We start from the raw sequence: 21,143 nt of genomic DNA, 5'->3' as shown, positions 1-21,143 counted from the left end.
GTTTTGGGCACCTCTTTGACCTCTGCACCTGACCGGCCCTGAGCTGCTGGTGTGGTAACTTTGGGGTTGCTCTGAACCCCCAACGGTGGGCTACCTTGGACCCAAACCTGAGACTTGTAAGTGATTTACTTACCTGACAAAACTAACAAAAACTTACCTCCCCCAGGAAGTGTCCACTTTTAAAACAGCTTATTGTGTTTTATGTAAAAAGTATACATGCTAATGTAATGATTCAAAGTTCCTAAAGTACTTACCTGCAATACCTTTCAAATGAGATATTACATGTAGAATTTGAACCTGTGGTTCTTAAAATAAACTAAGAAAAGATATTTTTCTATAACAAAAACCTATTGGCTGGATTTGTCTCTGAGTGTGTGGTCCTCATTTATTGCCTGTGTGTATGTACAACAAATGCTTAACACTACTCCTTTGATAAGCCCACTGCTCGACCACACTACCACAAAATAGAGCATTAGTATTATCTCTTTTTGCCACTATCTTACCTCTAAGGGGAACCCTTGGACTCTGACTGTAGGAAGTTGGCTCTGTATGCACTATTTCAAAGTAAGGAATAGTATGCACAGTCTGCAAGGCAGTAACAAAACCGCCACAAGGCGGGACAAACGTAAAGCATTTATTAACACCCAAAAGAGATTTTTGAAAGGTAAGCCCACAAATGAATGAAAGTGATGGAACGAGTTAATCGAGCAATATGACTGCCCGGAAGCCGCTAGATCGGCTAAGAAATTTAGGACATCTGTAATCTAGGCCCCCATGGGATCGATGTGCCTTCCCACACACCAACGAGCCCAGCAGTTCCAGGCCGATCTGTATCTCTTGCAAGTACTTGGAGCCCATGCCTGTCTGAATCTTTCAGCCTCCTGTGAAAGTCTGTGGTCCGTCCAACGATCCCGGAAATCCTCCAGGCTACGAGTGAGAGATGACCCTGAAGGACCAGCGGATGAGCTTGTCCCTCTGGATTCAGCAGCATGTTCGGACTGACCGGCAGGGGAATAGGAAGATCGCAAGAAAGCTCCAGAAGAGATGGGAACCATACCCGAGACAGCCAAAGTGGGGTTATTAATATCACTGTCGCCCCTTGGCGACAAATCTGTGCTGTCACTCTCGGGATCAAGAGGATGGGGGGAAACGCATAATTCTGATCCCGACCCCAGTCCTGAAGAAAAGCGTCCACTACCGCCGCCCCGGGATCCGGGTGCCAGCTGAAGTATCGGGGTAACTGCGCGTTCCACCTGGACGCAAAGAGGTCCACAGAACAAGGGCCCCACTGATCCAGAAGAGCTAGGAACACTGCTCTGTCCAGGCGCCAGTCGCTGGGATCCTACAGATATCTGGAGTTCCAGTCCGCCAGAGCGTTCTGGGATCCCAGAAGATATTCTGCAGTCACCGAGATTTGGCGTTGGAGGCAGAAGTGCCAGAAGTCCTCTGCCGATTCCACTAGAGCCTTCGAGCGGGTCCCCCCCCCAAGTGGTTGATGTATTGTACCGCCGACACGTTGTCCATTCTCAAAAGGATGCAACAAGAGACCTTGTCCCGTGTCAGGGATCTGATCGCGAAAGAACCCGCAAGGAGTTCCAGACAGTTGATGTGGAGGCTGAGTTCCCGTTGGGTCCAGCGGCCCCCGAAACAGACATCCCCACAGCGAGCTCCCCAGCCAAACCGACTGGCGTCTGACTGACTAGATCCGGCGAGGCCCCGAAAATCGCCCTGCCGTTCCACGCCTCCATATGATCCAGCCACCACTGGATCTCTATCCGCGCCTCCTGGGCCTCGTCGCAGGTGGTGAGCGTTGAGGCGCTGAAGGGCCCTGTAGTGGAGTGGTCCCGGGAAAATGGCCTGAATCGAGGATGAGAGGAGCCCCACCACTCTGGCCAACTGTTGCAGGGAGGTTCTGTCCTGTCTGAAGACCTTGGACCGTTCCTTCTTGATTTTCATAATCTTTGAGCCCGGGAGACTGAGGGAGGCCGCCTGGGAGTCGATGAGGAACCCCAGAATGGTCATGGACTGCGAGGGAAGCAGTTCTGACTTCTGTGAGTTTACCACGAACCCCAGGTCCTGCAGAAGCTGAATAGTTATGTTCGCGTTGGATATCAGCCGGGAGCGCGACTGATCCATCAGGAGGATGTCGTCAAGATAAATAATCAGATGAACCCCCCCAGACCGTAGTTATTCCATTACTGGTTGGAGTAGCTTCGTGAAGCACCACGGTGCTGACGACAGTCCGAACAGCAGGGACGAGAACTCAAACACCTGATCCCTCCAAATGAACTTGCAGGAATCGGCGGTGAGGGAGAAAGATTGGGACCGTAAGATAGGCGTCCTTGAGGTCCAGACGAACCATCCAATCCCCGTGCAACAGGAGATCCCTGAGCATGTGTGTAAAGAAATGGCTCCCTGTTGCAGTTACCCCCCACTTTTTGCCTGATACTGATGCTGACTTGACTGAGAAGAGTGCTGGGACCCTGCTAACCAGGCCCCAGCACCAGTGTTCCTTCACCTAAAATGTACTTTTGTATCCACAATTGGCAGACCCTGGCATCCAGATAAGTCCCTTGTAACTGGTACTTCTAGTACCAAGGGCCCTGATGCCAAGGAAGGTCTCTAAGGGCTGCCGCATGTCTTATGCCACCCTGGAGACCTCTCACTCAGCACAGACACACTGCTTGCCAGCTTGTGTGTGCTAGTGAGGACAAAACAAGTAAGTCGACATGGCACTCCCCTCAGGGTGCCATGCCAGCCTCTCACTGCCTATGCAGTATAGGTAAGACACCCCTCTAGCAGGCCTTACAGCCCTAAGGCAGGGTGCACTATACCATAGGTGAGGGTACCAGTGCATGAGCATGGTACCCTTACAGTGTCTAAACAAAACCTTAGACATTGTAAGTACAGGGTAGCCATAAGAGTATATGGTCTGGGAGTCTGTCAAACACGAACTCCACAGCACCATAATGGCTACACTGAAAACTGGGAAGTTTGGTATCAAACTTCTCAGCACAATAAATGCACACTGATGCCAGTGTACATTTTATTGTAAAATACACCACAGAGGGCACCTTAGAGGTGCCCCCTGAAACTTAACCGACTGTCTGTGTAGGCTGACTAGTTTTAGCAGCCTGCCACAAACCGAGACATGTTGCTGGCCCCATGGGGAGAGTGCCTTTGTCACTCTGAGGCCAGTAACAAAGCCTGCACTGGGTGGAGATGCTAACACCTCCCCCAGGCAGGAATTGTCACACCTGGCGGTGAGCCTCAAAGGCTCACCTCCTTTGTGCCAACCCAGCAGGACACTCCAGCTAGTGGAGTTGCCCGCCCCCTCCGGCCAGGCCCCACTTTTGGCGGCAAGGCCGGAGAAAATGAGAAAAACAAGGAGGAGTCACTGGCCAGTCAGGACAGCCCCTAAGGTGTCCTGAGCTGAAGTGGCTCTAACTTTTAGAAATCCTCCATCTTGCAGATGGAGGATTCCCCCAATAGGGTTAGGATTGTGACCCCCTCCCCTTGGGAGGAGGCACAAAGAGGGTGTACCCACCCTCAGGGCTAGTAGCCATTGGCTACTAACCCCCCAGACCTAAACACGCCCTTAAATTTTGTATTTAAGGGTGTAGGAAGTTGGCTCTGTATATGCTATTTCAAAGTAAGGAATAGCATGCACAGAGTCCAAGGGTTCCCCTTAGAGGTAAAATAGTGGTAAAAAGAGATAATACTAATGCTCTATTTTGTGGTAGTGTGGTCGAGCAGTAGGCTTATCCAAGGAGTAGTGTTAAGCATTTGTTGTACATACACATAGACAATAAATGAGGTACACACACTCAGAGACAAATCCAGCCAATAGGTTTTGTATAGAAAAATATCTTTTCTTAGTTTATTTTAAGAACCACAGGTTCAAATTCTACATGTAATATCTCATTCGAAAGGTATTGCAGGTAAGTACTTTAGGAACTTCAAATCATCAAAATTGCATGTATACTTTTCCAGTTATTCACAAATAGCTGTTTTAAAAGTGGACACTTAGTGCAATTTTCACAGTTCCTAGGGGAGGTAAGTATTTGTTAGGTTAACCAGGTAAGTAAGACACTTACAGGGCTTAGTTCTTGGTCCAAGGTAGCCCACCGTTGGGGGTTCAGAGCAACCCCAAAGTCACCACACCAGCAGCTCAGGGCCGGTCAGGTGCAGAGTTCAAAGTGGTGCCCAAAACACATAGGCTAGAATGGAGAGAAGGGGGTGCCCCGGTTCCGGTCTGCTTGCAGGTAAGTACCCGCGTCTTCGGAGGGCAGACCAGGGGGGTTTTGTAGGGCACCGGGGGGGACACAAGTCCACACAGAAATTTCACCCTCAGCAGCGCGGGGGCGGCCGGGTGCAGTGTAGAAACAAGCGTCGGGTTTTCAATGTTAGTCTATGAGAGATCTCGGGATCTCTTCAGCGCTGCAGGCAGGCAAGGGGGGGATTCCTCGGGGAAACCTCCACTTGGGCGAGGGAGAGGGACTCCTGGGGGTCACTTCTCCAGTGAAAGTCCGGTCCTTCAGGTCCTGGGGGCTGCGGGTGCAGGGTCTCTCCCAGGCGTTGGGACTTTAGGTTCAAAGAGTCGCGGTCAGGGGAAGCCTCGGGATTCCCTCTGCAGGCGGCGCTGTGGGGGCTCAGGGGGGACAGGTTTTGGTACTCACAGTATCAGAGTAGTCCTGGGGTCCCTCCTGAGGTGTTGGATCGCCACCAGCCGAGTCGGGGTCGCCGGGTGCAGTGTTGCAAGTCTCACGCTTCTTGCGGGGAGCTTGCAGGGTTCTTTACAGCTGCTGGAAACAAAGTTGCAGCCTTTCTTGGAGCAGGTCCGCTGTCCTCGGGAGTTTCTTGTCTTTTCGAAGCAGGGGCAGTCCTCAGAGGATGTCGAGGTCGCTGGTCCCTTTGGAAGGCGTCGCTGGAGCAGGATCTTTGGAAGGCAGGAGACAGGCCGGTGAGTTTCTGGAGCCAAGGCAGTTGTCGTCTTCTGGTCTTCCTCTGCAGGGGTTTTCAGCTAGGCAGTCCTTCTTCTTGTAGTTGCAGGAATCTAATTTTCTAGGGTTCAGGGTAGCCCTTAAATACTAAATTTAAGGGCGTGTTTAGGTCTGGGGGGTTAGTAGCCAATGGCTACTAGCCCTGAGGGTGGGTACACCCTCTTTGTGCCTCCTCCCAAGGGGAGGGGGTCACAATCCTAACCCCATTGGGGGAATCCTCCATCTGCAAGATGGAGGATTTCTAAAAGTTAGAGTCACTTCAGCTCAGGACACCTTAGGGGCTGTCCTGACTGGCCAGTGACTCCTCCTTGTTGCTTTCTTTGTTCCCTCCAGCCTTGCCGCCAAAAGTGGGGGCCGTGGCCGGAGGGGGCGGGCAACTCCACTAAGCTGGAGTGCCCTGCTGGGCTGTGACAAAGGGGTGAGCCTTTGAGGCTCACCGCCAGGTGTCACAGCTCCTGCCTGGGGGAGGTGTTAGCATCTCCACCCAGTGCAGGCTTTGTTACTGGCCTCAGAGTGACAAAGGCACTCTCCCCATGGGGCCAGCAACATGTCTCTAGTGTGGCAGGCTGCTGGAACCAGTCAGCCTACACAGATAGTTGGTTAAGTTTCAGGGGGCACCTCTAAGGTGCCCTCTGTGGTGTATTTTACAATAAAATGTACACTGGCATCAGTGTGCATTTATTGTGCTGAGAAGTTTGATACCAAACTTCCCAGTTTTCAGTGTAGCCATTATGGTGCTGTGGAGTTCGTGTAAAACAGACTCCCAGACCATATACTCTTATGGCTACCCTGCACTTACAATGTCTAAGGTTTTGTTTAGACACTGTAGGGGCACAGTGCTCATGCACTGGTACCCTCACCTATGGTATAGTGCACCCTGCCTTAGGGCTGTAAGGCCTGCTAGAGGGGTGTCTTACCTATACTGCATAGGCAGTGAGAGGCTGGCATGGCACCCTGAGGGGAGTGCCATGTCGACTTACTCATTTTGTTCTCACTAGCACACACAGGCTTGTAAGCAGTGTGTCTGTGCTGAGTGAGGGGTCTCTAGGGTGGCATAAGACATGCTGCAGCCCTTAGAGACCTTTCTTGGCATCAGGGCCCTTGGTACTAGAAGTACCAGTTACAAGGGACTTATCTGAATGCCAGGGTGTGCCAATTGTGGATACAATGGTACATTTTAGGTGAAGGAACACTGGTGCTGGGGCCTGGTTAGCAGGGTCCCAGCACACTTCTCAGTCAAGTCAGCATCAGTATCAGGCAAAAAGTGGGGGGTAACTGCAACAGGGAGCCATTTCTTTACACAAGCCCCCCCCAGCCCACAGGCCAGGAGACTCAGCCCAAGCTGGGAGAGTCTTCCTAGTCTGTCAGGCGAGGAAGAGTAGGAGAAATAGGCTGGTTAGTTGCAGGGCCTACTCTGCCTTACATCCTTCTGTTCAGGTCATTCCCTTTGGGGAACTGACCCACTTCCACAGTGATAGGACCTAGTCTGAATTGCCTCTTGTCTGCCTCTTCAATGTCTCCACCCATTCTTTTTATTTTGGGTTTAGAGGTATCCACCTCTGCTAATCTTATCTTAGCCAGGGTCATCCCTAGCTTACCCAAAGAGGTTACCCAGAGCTGGAGTAACCCCACCATGACCAACAGGGTCAGGGGGCCTAACTTGCTATTTGGCATGGGGTCTGACCACCATGCCAAGGACAGTGCAGCCATAAAGGCTAACACCCAGCAGAGGCCACTGACAGCTGTCAGTGCCCAGAACCACACCTTTAGCTCTTCACCTAAAAGGGAAGGGGCTAAGTTACAGGCCTCTTTGGGTTCAGGTTGCCTGTCTGCTGTATTAGAGTGGGGGGTTACCACATCTTGTAGTAAACACCCTTCTTCCACTCTTTCTTCTGTTAGCTGAGGAGCCACCCACTCAGGTTTAACAGTTGCCTGACTAGCCAGGACTTCTTGTGGGTCAGGTTGGACTTTATCAGGGCCATTTTTGGAGTTCTCCCCTACTGGAGCAGAATCTCCTTGGCTTGCTGTAACCTTGGCTAAAGGTTGTCCACCCTTCCTACTCTGTTTTCTTTTCTTCTTCTTCTGGGGCCTGCTTGCATTTACTGCAGAGGCAGGACTTCCAGAATCCTTGGGAGAGGACTGGCACTGGACCAGTTCCTCTCTTGGGCTCTGACTAACCTCTGGGTAGTCATTTCCAAGGAGACAATCAAGGGGGAGGTCTGTACTGACTACTACCCTTCTCCAGCTAAGAGTGCCACCCACTTCTATGGGTACTAAAGCCACAGGCCTCTTAGTGACCCTGTCTAGGCTAACTCTTACCCTGGCAGTCTCACCTGGGATGTACTGGTTTGAGAGCACCAGCCTGTCATGCACAATAGTGTGACTGGCACAAGTGTCTCTCAGGGCAGTGGTTGGGATTCCATTCACCAGTAGGTGGTGGAAGTGTCTACTTCCCTCTGGAATCTCCAACTCACCTGTTGGGCCCTGTTTCCAGTTGAAGGCTATGAAGACCTCCTCATCTGAGGAGTCATCTCCCATGGCTACACTGGTTACCCCTGGAATTTTGTTCTGGGGTTTGTTTTTGGGACAAGAAGTGTCCTTGGTGTGGTGCCCAGACTGTTTACAGTTGTGGCACCATGCCTTAGTGGCATCCCAGTTCTTACCCTGGTACCCACCTTTGTTTTGGGTTGTGTCTTGGGGCCCACCCACCTGTTCTGGTTTTTGGGGGCCTACAGAGGACTCTTTTTCTTTGTTTCTAGTGTCACCCACTTTCTCCTGGGGAGTTTTTGTAACCCCTTTCTTTTGGTCACCCCCAGTGGAAGTTTTGGTTACCCTAGTCTTGACCCAGTGGTCTGCCTTCTTTCCCAATTCTTGGGGAGAAATTGGACCTAGGTCTACCAGATACTGATGCAACTTTTCATTGAAGCAGTTACTTAAAATGTGTTCTTTCATAAACAAATTATAAAGCCCAACATAGTCACACACTTCATTTCCAGTTAACCAACCATCTAGTGTTTTTACTGAGTAGTCTACAAAATCAACCCAGGTCTGGCTCGAGGATTTTTGAGCCCCCCTGAATCTAATTCTATACTCCTCAGTGGAGAATCCAAAGCCCTCAATCAGGGTACCCTTCATGAGGTCATAAGATTCTGCATCTTTTCCAGAGAGTGTGAGGAGTCTATCCCTACACTTTCCAGTGAACATTTCCCAAAGGAGAGCACCCCAGTGAGATCTGTTTACTTTTCTGGTTACACAAGCCCTCTCAAAAGCTGTGAACCATTTGGTGATGTCATCACCATCTTCATATTTTGTTACAATCCCTTTGGGGATTTTTAGGATATCAGGAGAATCTCTGACCCTATTTAAGTTGCTGCCACCATCGATGGGACCTAGGCCCATCTCTTTTCTTTCCCTTTCTATGGCTAGGAGCTGCTTTTCCAAAGCCAATCTTTTGACCATCCTGGCTAACAGGGGGTCATCTTCACTGGAGTTATCCTCAGTGATTTCAGAGGTGTTGGTCTCTCCTGTGAGGGAACCAGCATCTCTGACTATTATTTTTGGAGTCAGGGTTTGAGGGACCCTGTTCTCCCTAGATAGGACTGGTAGGGGGGAATTTTCCTCCAAGTCACTATCCTCTTCCTCTGAGTTGCTACCCTCAGAGGGGTTGGCCTTTTCAAACTCTGCCAAAAGCTCCTGGAGCTGTATTTTGGTAGGTTTGGGGCCCATTGTTATTTTCTTTATTTTACAGAGTGACCTTAGCTCCCTCATCTTAAGATGGAGGTAAGGTGTGGTGTCGAGTTCCACCACAGTCACATCTGTGCTAGACATTTTGCTTCTAAAAGTTGGAATACTTTTTAAGAATCTACAACTGGTTCTAGAATCTAATTCAAACTTTTACAAACTTTTAAACTCTAAAAGAAATGCTAAACAGGATCTAACACAAGGCCCTAGCAGGTCTTTTAAGAATTTAGAAAACTTTTCAAATTGCAAAAAATCAATTTCTAATGACAATTTTGGAATTTGTCGTGTGATCAGGTATTGGCTGAGTAGTCCAGCAAATGCAAAGTCTTGTACCCCACCGCTGATCCACCAATGTAGGAAGTTGGCTCTGTATATGCTATTTCAAAGTAAGGAATAGCATGCACAGAGTCCAAGGGTTCCCCTTAGAGGTAAAATAGTGGTAAAAAGAGATAATACTAATGCTCTATTTTGTGGTAGTGTGGTCGAGCAGTAGGCTTATCCAAGGAGTAGTGTTAAGCATTTGTTGTACATACACATAGACAATAAATGAGGTACACACACTCAGAGACAAATCCAGCCAATAGGTTTTGTATAGAAAAATATCTTTTCTTAGTTTATTTTAAGAACCACAGGTTCAAATTCTACATGTAATATCTCATTCGAAAGGTATTGCAGGTAAGTACTTTAGGAACTTCAAATCATCAAAATTGCATGTATACTTTTCAAGTTATTCACAAATAGCTGTTTTAAAAGTGGACACTTAGTGCAATTTTCACAGTTCCTAGGGGAGGTAAGTATTTGTTAGGTTAACCAGGTAAGTAAGACACTTACAGGGCTTAGTTCTTGGTCCAAGGTAGCCCACCGTTGGGGGTTCAGAGCAACCCCAAAGTCACCACACCAGCAGCTCAGGGCCGGTCAGGTGCAGAGTTCAAAGTGGTGCCCAAAACACATAGGCTAGAATGGAGAGAAGGGGGTGCCCCGGTTCCGGTCTGCTTGCAGGTAAGTACCCGCGTCTTCGGAGGGCAGACCAGGGGGGTTTTGTAGGGCACCGGGGGGGACACAAGTCCACACAGAAATTTCACCCTCAGCAGCGCGGGGGCGGCCGGGTGCAGTGTAGAAACAAGCGTCGGGTTTTCAATGTTAGTCTATGAGAGATCTCGGGATCTCTTCAGCGCTGCAGGCAGGCAAGGGGGGGATTCCTCGGGGAAACCTCCACTTGGGCGAGGGAGAGGGACTCCTGGGGGTCACTTCTCCAGTGAAAGTCCGGTCCTTCAGGTCCTGGGGGCTGCGGGTGCAGGGTCTCTCCCAGGCGTTGGGACTTTAGGTTCAAAGAGTCGCGGTCAGGGGAAGCCTCGGGATTCCCTCTGCAGGCGGCGCTGTGGGGGCTCAGGGGGGACAGGTTTTGGTACTCACAGTATCAGAGTAGTCCTGGGGTCCCTCCTGAGGTGTTGGATCGCCACCAGCCGAGTCGGGGTCGCCGGGTGCAGTGTTGCAAGTCTCACGCTTCTTGCGGGGAGCTTGCAGGGTTCTTTACAGCTGCTGGAAACAAAGTTGCAGCCTTTCTTGGAGCAGGTCCGCTGTCCTCGGGAGTTTCTTGTCTTTTCGAAGCAGGGGCAGTCCTCAGAGGATGTCGAGGTCGCTGGTCCCTTTGGAAGGCGTCGCTGGAGCAGGATCTTTGGAAGGCAGGAGACAGGCCGGTGAGTTTCTGGAGCCAAGGCAGTTGTCGTCTTCTGGTCTTCCTCTGCAGGGGTTTTCAGCTAGGCAGTCCTTCTTCTTGTAGTTGCAGGAATCTAATTTTCTAGGGTTCAGGGTAGCCCTTAAATACTAAATTTAAGGGCGTGTTTAGGTCTGGGGGGTTAGTAGCCAATGGCTACTAGCCCTGAGGGTGGGTACACCCTCTTTGTGCCTCCTCCCAAGGGGAGGGGGTCACAATCCTAACCCTATTGGGGGAATCCTCCATCTGCAAGATGGAGGATTTCTAAAAGTTAGAGTCACTTCAGCTCAGGACACCTTAGGGGCTGTCCTGACTGGCCAGTGACTCCTCCTTGTTGCTTTCTTTGTTCCCTCCAGCCTTGCCGCCAAAAGTGGGGGCCGTGGCCGGAGGGGGCGGGCAACTCCACTAAGCTGGAGTGCCCTGCTGGGCTGTGACAAAGGGGTGAGCCTTTGAGGCTCACCGCCAGGTGTCACAGCTCCTGCCTGGGGGAGGTGTTAGCATCTCCACCCAGTGCAGGCTTTGTTACTGGCCTCAGAGTGACAAAGGCACTCTCCCCATGGGGCCAGCAACATGTCTCTAGTGTGGCAGGCTGCTGGAACCAGTCAGCCTACACAGATAGTTGGTTAAGTTTCAGGGGGCACCTCTAAGGTGCCCTCTGTGGTGTATTTTACAATAAAATGTACACTGGCATCAGTGTGCATTTATTGTGCTGAGAAGTTTGATACCAAACTTCCCAGTTTTCAGTGTAGCCATTATGGTGCTGTGGAGTTCGTGTAAAACAGACTCCCAGACCATATACTCTTATGGCTACCCTGCACTTACAATGTCTAAGGTTTTGTTTAGACACTGTAGGGGCACAGTGCTCATGCACTGGTACCCTCACCTATGGTATAGTGCACCCTGCCTTAGGGCTGTAAGGCCTGCTAGAGGGGTGTCTTACCTATACTGCATAGGCAGTGAGAGGCTGGCATGGCACCCTGAGGGGAGTGCCATGTCGACTTACTCATTTTGTTCTCACTAGCACACACAGGCTTGTAAGCAGTGTGTCTGTGCTGAGTGAGGGGTCTCTAGGGTGGCATAAGACATGCTGCAGCCCTTAGAGACCTTTCTTGGCATCAGGGCCCTTGGTACTAGAAGTACCAGTTACAAGGGACTTATCTGAATGCCAGGGTGTGCCAATTGTGGATACAATGGTACATTTTAGGTGAAGGAACACTGGTGCTGGGGCCTGGTTAGCAGGGTCCCAGCACACTTCTCAGTCAAGTCAGCATCAGTATCAGGCAAAAAGTGGGGGGTAACTGCAACAGGGAGCCATTTCTTTACAAAGGGCTACCCTGAACCCTAGAAAATTAGATTCCTGCAACTACAAGAAGAAGGACTGCCTAGCTGAAAACCCCTGCAGCGGAAGACCAGAAGACGACAACTGCCTTGGCTCCAGAAACTCACCGGCCTGTCTCCTGCCTTCCAAAGATCCTGCTCCAGCGACGCCTTCCAAAGGGACCAGCGACCTCGACATCCTCTGAGGACTGCCCCTGCTTCGAAAAGACAAGAAACTCCCGAGGACAGCGGACCTGCTCCAAGAAAAGCTGCAACTTTGTTTCCAGCAGCTTTAAAGAACCCTGCAAGCTCCCCGCAAGAAGCGTGAGACTTGCAACACTGCACCCGGCGACCCCGACTCGGCTGGTGGAGAACCGACACCTCAGGAGGGACCCCAGGACTACTCTGATACTGTGAGTACCAAAACCTGTCCCCCCTGAGCCCCCACAGCGCCGCCTGCAGAGGGAATCCCGAGGCTTCCCCTGACCGCGACTCTTTGAACCTAAAGTCCCGACGCCTGGGAGAGACCCTGCACCCGCAGCCCCCAGGACCTGAAGGACCGGACTTTCACTGGAGAAGTGACCCCCAGGAGTCCCTCTCCCTTGCCCAAGTGGAGGTTTCCCCGAGGAATCCCCCCCTTGCCTGCCTGCAGCGCTGAAGAGATCCCGAGATCTCTCATAGACTAACATTGCGAACCCGACGCCTGTTCCTACACTGCACCCGGCCGCCCCCGCGCTGCTGAGGGTGAAATTTCTGTGTGGACTTGTGTCCCCCCCGGTGCCCTACAAAACCCCCCTGGTCTGCCCTCCGAAAACGCGGGTACTTACCTGCAAGCAGACCGGAACCGGGGCACCCCCTTCTCTCCATTCTAGCCTATGTGTTTTGGGCACCACTTTGAACTCTGCACCTGACCGGCCCTGAGCTGCTGGTGTGGTGACTTTGGGGTTGCTCTGAACCCCCAACGGTGGGCTACCTTGGACCAAGAACTAAGCCCCGTAAGTGTCTTACTTACCTGGTTAACCTAACAAATACTTACCTCCCCTAGGAACGGTGAAAATTGCACTAAGTGTCCACTTTTAAAACAGCTATTTGCGAATAACTTGAAAAGTATACATGCAATTTTGATGATTTGAAGTTCCTAAAGTACTTACCTGCAATACCTTTCGAATGAGATATTACATGTAGAATTTGAACCTGTGGTTCCTAAAATAAACTAAGAAAAGATATTTTTCTATATAAAAACCTATTGGCTGGATTTGTCTCTGAGTGTGTGTACCTCATTTATTGTCTATGTGTATGTACAACAAATGCTTAACACTACTCCTTGGATAAGCCTACTGCTCGACCACACTACCACAAAATAGAGCATTAGTATTATCTCTTTTTACCACTATTTTACCTCTAAGGGGAACCCTTGGACTCTGTGCATGCTATTCCTTACTTTGAAATAGCACATACAGAGCCAACTTCCTACAATGTGGATGCCCTCCATTTTGAAGTGGCGATAGACCACCCAATCGTTGAAGGACTTCAGATTGACAGGCCGTTAGCCCTTGTCTTTCTTCTCTACGAGGAAAAGATTGCCCACGAAACCTCTGGGGTGAATAGTCGCAGGGCAAATCGCTTCTTTCTGTAAAAGCCCCTGGACCTCTTCGTCTATCAGTGCCGAGTCTGAAAAGACTAAGGGCCGTGAAGGGGAATCCTGAACCGGAGTTCCCCAGAACTCTATGTGGAACCCCGACACCGTCTGCAGCACCCAAGCATCTGTCGTTAGTGTGGCCCACTTGTGCGCAAAGAACCGCAGCCTCCCCACCCACCCCCCGAGAATGAGAGGGGAAGAAAGGGTAACACTCACTGTTGGCGCCTCTGGGGGCATTAGCTCCACCTCGGGCGGCCCTTCTGGCCTTCCCTCTAGCCCGATTGAGGAAGAAGGCACCCTACCGGCCGTCTCTGCATCCGTTGTTTCGCGGTGGGTAGGGACTAGGGCCTTGCTGGAACACGCGGCCGGAGGGAGCGGCCTCTGCCTCATCCGGCACCGCCGAAAATCTTCCCCTGGAAGATTTTCATTGATGGAACTTTGCGCCTTGTCGAGCACAGAAAAAGTAGCAACAAACTTGCTCAATTTCTTTATAAAAGGATCACCAAATAAGTTCCCCTGGGCCACCGCCCCAGCCTCTGAGTTGGAGAGTTCTCCTAACTTAGTAGGGTCAATCTTTATAAGGAGGGAATCTTCTCCTCTCTGCCGAAAGAGCACAGTTAGCGTTCCCTAACAAGCAGACCGTCCTCTGGGCCCACCCTGCCACAATATCTGTGGGCATGGGAGAGTTGGTCTGCTTAGCCTGTTCCGCAAGCTGGATTATCTGTGTGAGGGGGCCCAGGACATCCAATAATTTATCCTGGCACCCCCTCCAGGAACGGTCAATGCCCTTCTTGGGATCTTTAATGTACTTCCCAAAGAAAGTACCCATTTTTGGATCCAACTCTGGGGTTGCCGCTATTCCACTGGTAGTGTAGGGTGAGGGCACTCCACACGCAACCTGGCCCGAACCTCTTTCTCAAGTGGTTGGCGGATTTTGCTGGCCACATAATCTGCCACCTTTTTTTCCAGGTGCCACTCGGAGGAATGAGGATGATACAAATCCTCTGGCTGGAAGATCTCTGGTTCGGAGTCTTCAGCTCCGGGCGGGTCTGACAGGCTAGAAGTCGGACGCCAAGGACGTCCTGCCTCCTGGAAGAATCCCCGTCTGTGTCCCCTGCGACCCGCTTGGGGAAACCTTGATCAGGGTTCGATCTGGTGTGAACCACTTCACAGGTCTCTCCAGGTTCAAAACCCTCCCGGAAGGGTGGGCGCTTTAGCATGCGCGCACTCTTACGGAAGGCTTCAGCCAAAATACCAAAACCTTCCAGGTGCCCTGCGTCACGCTTGCGACATTTCTTGTCGACTGCCCCTCCCTTCAGGTCAGTCTCAGTCGCCCCAGATATGCCTGTCCCCTTAAACACATGCTCCGATAATCTCGCCATGCTATCTTTTAATGGGCCCAGGGCCCTGCTAATGGCCTGCGTCAAAAGGAGGTCCACCTCAGGGGCCAGAGTCCGCGGAGAGTAATCCTCCGCCGGGGACAGGGTGGGGAAATTCTCATGGTTCTGAGGGGACTGCATAGGGACACAGAGGGGTGAAAAAACAAGAAGAAACACCCTTTGCACTCACAGGGCAGCCCCCCAGCGCTCCTGTCCAGAAAAAAAGTGCCCCCGAGGCAATGAGGCCTCGACGCGCGATATAAAAAAACACCAAGTGCAATCAACCGCAAAGCGGTGTTCGCGGAGGTTGGCAGGGTCAAAAGTGAGCTGCGAACTGACTTGAGACCCAAAAGCGTTTTCTAAGGTGTTTGAGCGCAAACGCAACTCGAAACGCTCAAGAATAAGAGCGCACGAAAGAGCGCCCTCTGGTGGACCCGACCTAGATTAAATGAACAACGCGCTCGGGCAAACAAAAGCCTACAGCGTGTCTCGTTGCTATGCAACGATACACAAACAGCGCGCAGCAAGGAAAAGGATTTCAATGTTAAGGATAAACGCTCAAGAATAACAAACTTTCAACTCTACAACTACTTATCTGAATCAGAGAGCAGTGAAGAAAGAGGAAGAACGTCATTGTCATGGACATTTATATGGACAGTCGGATGGCAGTGTGATTGGACATTGGTTACCATGGGGATGGGCCCCATGGGTATTTCGTTTTTTGTTGAACTTCGAACCTGCTGTTAAATAAAAGTGAAGAAAGGTGATGCATAATCCTCGCCTCCGGTCCCGACATAGAATCTGAAGATGACGGCCATGCAAAGGGGCTTCTGAGTTGCATGTTTGACATCACAGAATGATAGACAATGCGCCAAATGGCTATAGACCATGCTCGGGGGTTGGGGGGGAGGGAGGGGGGGTTAGAAAGAGAAAAAGAGGACTAACTAGAATTTTCCATGGCCAATCACTAGATGGCAGAATAATGCACAGCCTGTGATTCAAGAAAATTCTTCAAGCTGCAAAATTACTACTGGTAAGTTCACCTCAACAATATCACGACCAAGTTTTTACATTTTACACTCCTGCTAGAAATCTGAAGTGAGATTTTGCCTCTTGGAGGGATGAGGCTCAGGGCACTACAAGCTCATTGGCTGACTGAGGGATTTTTCAGTGATGGGTGTGCTACTAAAATAGCACTGATTTTGAAGCCTTTCAGGCAATTGTCCTTTGTGCTGGTGTTGCAACATTACTGTTGGATTACCACCTTGATGACTGCGAAAGATTCACATGTGAATCTATGAAAACACCAACACTGGAAAATTGCAGGTACACGTAACTAACTTTGTGTAGAGTGTATAAACTGGAATTCTCTGGAAGACTGTGCAGGTACAAAGAGGAGACATGCAGGCTGTTACTCTTTCCTATCAAGATACTGCTCTGACTTAAGAAGTTAAGCCATGGTGTAACAAGCTTTCTGATTAGGTGCAATCCAGCAATATATTAGAAATCGAAACACATAGACAACAGACTTAAAACATATGGATAATGCAGTGGGGAGTGAAGGAGGGGTGTAAATCGAAATCTGGCACTGTAAAAAGGGAAAGTCAATGGCATAATGCAGGCAACAGTGACTGGAGGAAATGGAGGTATGCAGAACAGGAAAGTGGAGGAAGAGTGAAACAAAGCCAGTTTGTGGAGAATTTATTTCTTTGAAGTTGAAGACTGGGAACAGAAATGGGCAACAGTCTAACCTTTAACAAAATGCCATGGACTTCAAGGACAGCATCAATCTACATGTAAACCTTGAAAACTAGCTGAGCAAATGGCTTAAATGGAGCCCTCTGTTTGCACTCTGTTGGCAACATGGAACCTGAAGCCATCCGGAGGGGTACAAAGTAGCAGCTGGAGTTTTGGGCTTTAAAGGTCTCATTACTAAAAGATGTAATTGTTGTACATGGTCTTCCTAGTAGGGCTTTTGGAAGTTTTGAAAATGTGACTGATTTTCATGCACTGCATTGTGATTAATTCCCTTGTTTGATGCACGTTTTGATCACGTCTTGTTGTTTTTTGTTTGGCAGTGTTTGTTTTCAAACCTGATGAGCCTAGACCACTGTATGTCCAGAAAGGTGTCTGTCGTGGAAAAATACAATGGGCTGTGTTTGTACCAAGGGGTATTCCTGAATCGGTCAGCTCAGAAAAACACCAATGGTTAAATAGATCTCAGCTCTACTTTCTCACAGAGACACAGGTGAGAAAACAAGCTCCAATATGTAGTGGTTATAGATATTTCCATTTAAGGTTTTGTGTTCATGTCTCTAAAACACCCAATAAAGTAAGTGTCTTATTTTGAGCATGTAAAGTATTTATCTTTAATTCATGCTAGTACAGTAGTTTTGTCAGTTTTGACAGGGCACAGTGGTTGGGGTTCTGAGTAATTCACTGATTACCAGGATGTCTTGTTTGTTTGAGCTTTTGGTGGTTTCAGGTCGTCTTAAGATTGACTTCATGATGGCACTTCAGTAGTAAGTAGCTGCCAAAGTGTGGTGGATTTAGTTACTCTGATCTGCATTATTATAAACTTCTCATGCTGATGCAGTGGATTGGGAAGATTTGTGTGTATGGAAGAGACGTTGAATAGTGAAGGTAGAGATAAGTTTGAGGCCAGATGCCTGCAGAAGTACTGAACTGTTTTCTGAGGGGCAGATGAATGCAGTTTGTTTTATCCACAAGACAAAAGACTGCACATCCCTCTTTACTGAATTGGTTTACTCTGCTAAGAAGGGTGTGGTGGGTGCACTATTATTAAAGTCCACTGGGAGCTAGTGGTCTTGAAATTAGTGCAGTGTTGGTTATTGTCAGTAATCTCATTTGGGTCAGGTCTAATACTTTGTGGGGTTCAAATGGAAGTGTGTTTGACAAGTCAGGCAAGAATTTCATATTGTATAAATTGTTTCAGAAGGGTGTGTAGACTATGATGTTATTATCAGAGAGATGTTTCTTAGGGATTTTGTTTACCAGCCTTCATTTACTTTGACTCTTCTGATAAGAAGACATTAAAGAGGGCAAGATTGCTCTGACATGCTGAAGTAGTTAGGCTCCAGGTCTGATTCATTACGCATAGAGGGTTAAAGTACGTACACTTGGCTAGCGTTAGGCATTTTCCTCCTTTCTCCTGACTTCAGTCCTGGGAATCTATGGGATTTTTCTCCTTTGCTTTCCCCAGATGTTGCAAGATGCTCTGTGATGACCTAACATTTTATTTTTACTAACTAGTACACCCAACCTCTACAAATAAGTTGGATCACCTAGTCCAGAACTACCTGTTTTCAGTTAACTGCTTAATTCACCAGCTAAGTCTGTCAAGCCCTCTGCTACCTTAAACGTGGCTCTCCATTTGACTGCTTGCCTTGTCGCCATTGTGAACCCGTTCGCCTGTAGAGTATCACACGACATTGTTGAATTTCAGCGTCTATTTCCAAGTTTATCTCTGTTTCCAGGATGTATCCATCCAAAAAAAGAATCTTCCATATGAAAAAAAGCAACTAGTGGCCAGAGATGTTTAGAGCACCGCCTACCCCGATTGACTCGGCAAAAAAAAATCTAGGAGTGCTTGTGGACAAAAATCGTGCATTTGACCTACAGGTTAATCGCACAGTTTCCACATGCTTTTGTATTATTAGCTTCATAAAGGTTTTCCCTACGTCTTAGTTCCTGAATGCAAACAAGTGGTTCTGGCTCTGATATTCACCCAACCTAATTACTGCAATGCGCTCTGTGAACATCAAAAAGTCGGCCCTGACTAAGATGCAAACTGTTCAAAATGCATCAGCAAGACTGTTAGTAGACATTCCCAAATATCATTCAGTTGCAGTGGGTCCAAACAAGCTTCACTTGTTACCACTGAAAATGCATTATCATGTTTAGGGCCTTGTGCATTGTCACAAGGTCTTACATAGTTCAGGGCCTGGAGCATTCAGAACAATGTTCCATTGGTATCTACCTACTGCGTCGCTTGGTAGCTCAAAATCTGGTAGCAGTTCCCGTAGTTCGGAATGCAGGAGGGGCAGTAGAGTCTTTTTTGTGTCCACTGCTAAGTCATGGAACTCACTGCCCATCGTATTACCGGTATGAAAAAACATGCAACCCTAAGGAAAGCCCTTAAACCTTGATTTCACGTTATAAACCACGGCCCTTTAGAGCTCCAGAACAGAGAGACTGATGTATATTTTTATTTATTTTTTATCTGAACTAGCAACTCTTTATCTCCTTGTCGCCCTTGGGTGTTTGTGTGCTGCTATATTACTATTTCATTTCACCAGGGTTGGGGGTGATCCCTCGAACCGAACTTGCCTTACTAAATAGAGAACTCATCCCAAAATATTTTCCTTAAGTGACTAAAGCAATTTGCTAAACCTGTTAAGCTGCGGTACGATCCATGGGAAGATGTAACCTACTTACCCAACAGACATCCCAGTATGGCAGGGCTGACATCTTCGCCATGTCTCCACGGTCCAAGTCTTTCAAACATGGGACTACATTGCTATTATAGCCCTAGGTGACATGTGGGAAGGGGACCACATTCAGTTCTTTCATCACCTTCAGGTACAATACACCCTTTCTAAAACCCAATTCCATAAATATCAGGCACACACTCGCTGTGTATATTGACTGCCTTAGCGTGCTCCCAGCGCTTAGTCCGCTGGAAACTGTTGATTGGTGCATTGGGGAAAGGAGGGGTGTTGCATATCTACCATACTATGCTTAACAATGCTTCTGGCGTATTTACCCCCTTGACGAAGTGGAAGGCCTGGAAAGGCCCCCATAAATGATGCATGGCCAGTATGGTTCTATGCGAGATAGTGATGTTCTTATGTCTGCGACTTGTTCAGTTGAATTACCTTCACTTCACACATATTACACTCTTAGAACTGTGGCAGGTCAGGAAATCACTCCAACACTTCATGAAACAAATTGCACACTCCTTATCACAGGTCCTGAGATACACCCTTGTCCTGCCACTGAGGGAAGGCACTGCTAGGGGTCTTGGGCAATCTTGGTGATACCAGAGGGTAGAGGTATGGCATTGGGATGGCCAGGGTGGTGGTAAAAAGTGACATTGCCCACAGTGGAAACTGTCTATAGAGCCTGTGCAGACCGAAAGGATTGGTGCACAGCACAAGAGAAACCTGTATGAGTCAGGATGTTGCCCCATAAATATGAACATCTATGGGGAGTCTTGGCTGGATCATTGCGGTCTATGAATTACTGAATAAAAGGTATTGTTTGTAATCCTGTACAAAGTGTCATGGTGTGTGTGGTTGGGCAGCGAAAGATGCTTCAGAAAGCTGGTTTCTGGCTGCAGAACCAGCTCTCTCTCTTTCTACCCCTCCCTCCCAACTCCCCTGCTACCCAGGTCCCCTGTGCCCACGTTCCTTCCCTAAAACAAGACACCTGGTCACTTCATTCCCAAGTGACCAGGCCCTTCAGCCCCCTACAAGTCCCTTGTAAATCGTACCCCTGGTACCTAGGGCATGGGTACTAAAGAGGACCTCTCAGAGCTGCAGCACAACTTGTGCCACTCTGAACGACCCAGCACCAACCTTATGCAGACTGCCATTGCAGGCTGCATGACGAGGTGCTCCCAAAATTGAAAACACACCATGGCATACCGCCTATATGCCATGTTCCCTAAAAACTGCATGCATTATATGTAAGCGACCCCTCTAGCAAGCCTTGCAGCCCTAAGTCCAGGTGCATTAAATTATATGTGAGGGCATATCTGCAGAAGTCCGGCTATATCTTTGTGGATTACGAGACCTAGTAAGTGCACAAGGAAGCCATTTTTAATGCCTGTTCTGGACAGTGGTCATTCCAAGTTCCTCGGCTATATGATGGCTTCTCTGAATCTGGGATGTTTGGTATCAGACATCTGAGAATAATTAATCCTCACTGACCCTGGTGATGGATTTATCAGAAAATGTCCTCAGAGGGCACCTTACAGGTGCCCCCTGAAAACCTACCGGCTACTAGTCTATTGACTGGTCCTGATCGATTCAGCCACCACAGATGCGTTCCTGGCCTCCCAAGGTGAGAGCCTCACTATCAAGGGCCTGAGACAAAACCCTGCACTAGGCAGAGGGGTGACCTCTCCAGGGCAGGATGGTCATTCCAGGGCATGGAGCTGCAAAAGCCTTGCCGCCTTTATAATGTGACCTAGGTCTTTACAGATGGTTGAGATGACCAACCCCCCTGTCCTGACCCCTATTTTGGCGTCAGCAGAGGTGGGAAAATTAGTTAAATTAGGAGTGCCCACTTCATACCAGTCCCACCCCTAAGGTGGACGAGCTGAA

The 21,143-nt window shown here is 49.1% G+C and overlaps 1 protein-coding gene across 1 annotated transcript in view; it reads left to right on the top strand.

Moving 5' to 3' along the window:
• The window catches only part of WDR75 (WD repeat domain 75), a 237,055-nt gene that overhangs the window by 139,625 nt on the left and 76,287 nt on the right, over positions 1 to 21,143 (top strand). The window contains exon 17 of the mRNA XM_069225921.1: positions 16,872 to 17,041. Within this exon, the coding sequence (XP_069082022.1) occupies positions 16,872 to 17,041 (170 nt within the window). The remainder of the gene's footprint in view (positions 1 to 16,871; positions 17,042 to 21,143) is intronic.

The sequence above is a fragment of the Pleurodeles waltl genome, chromosome 3_1, assembly GCF_031143425.1.
Source record: "Pleurodeles waltl isolate 20211129_DDA chromosome 3_1, aPleWal1.hap1.20221129, whole genome shotgun sequence".
Classification (NCBI taxonomy): domain Eukaryota; kingdom Metazoa; phylum Chordata; class Amphibia; order Caudata; family Salamandridae; genus Pleurodeles; species Pleurodeles waltl.
The sequence above is the reverse complement of the archived record's forward strand: the minus strand, read 5'-3'. Positions and strand labels throughout refer to the sequence as shown.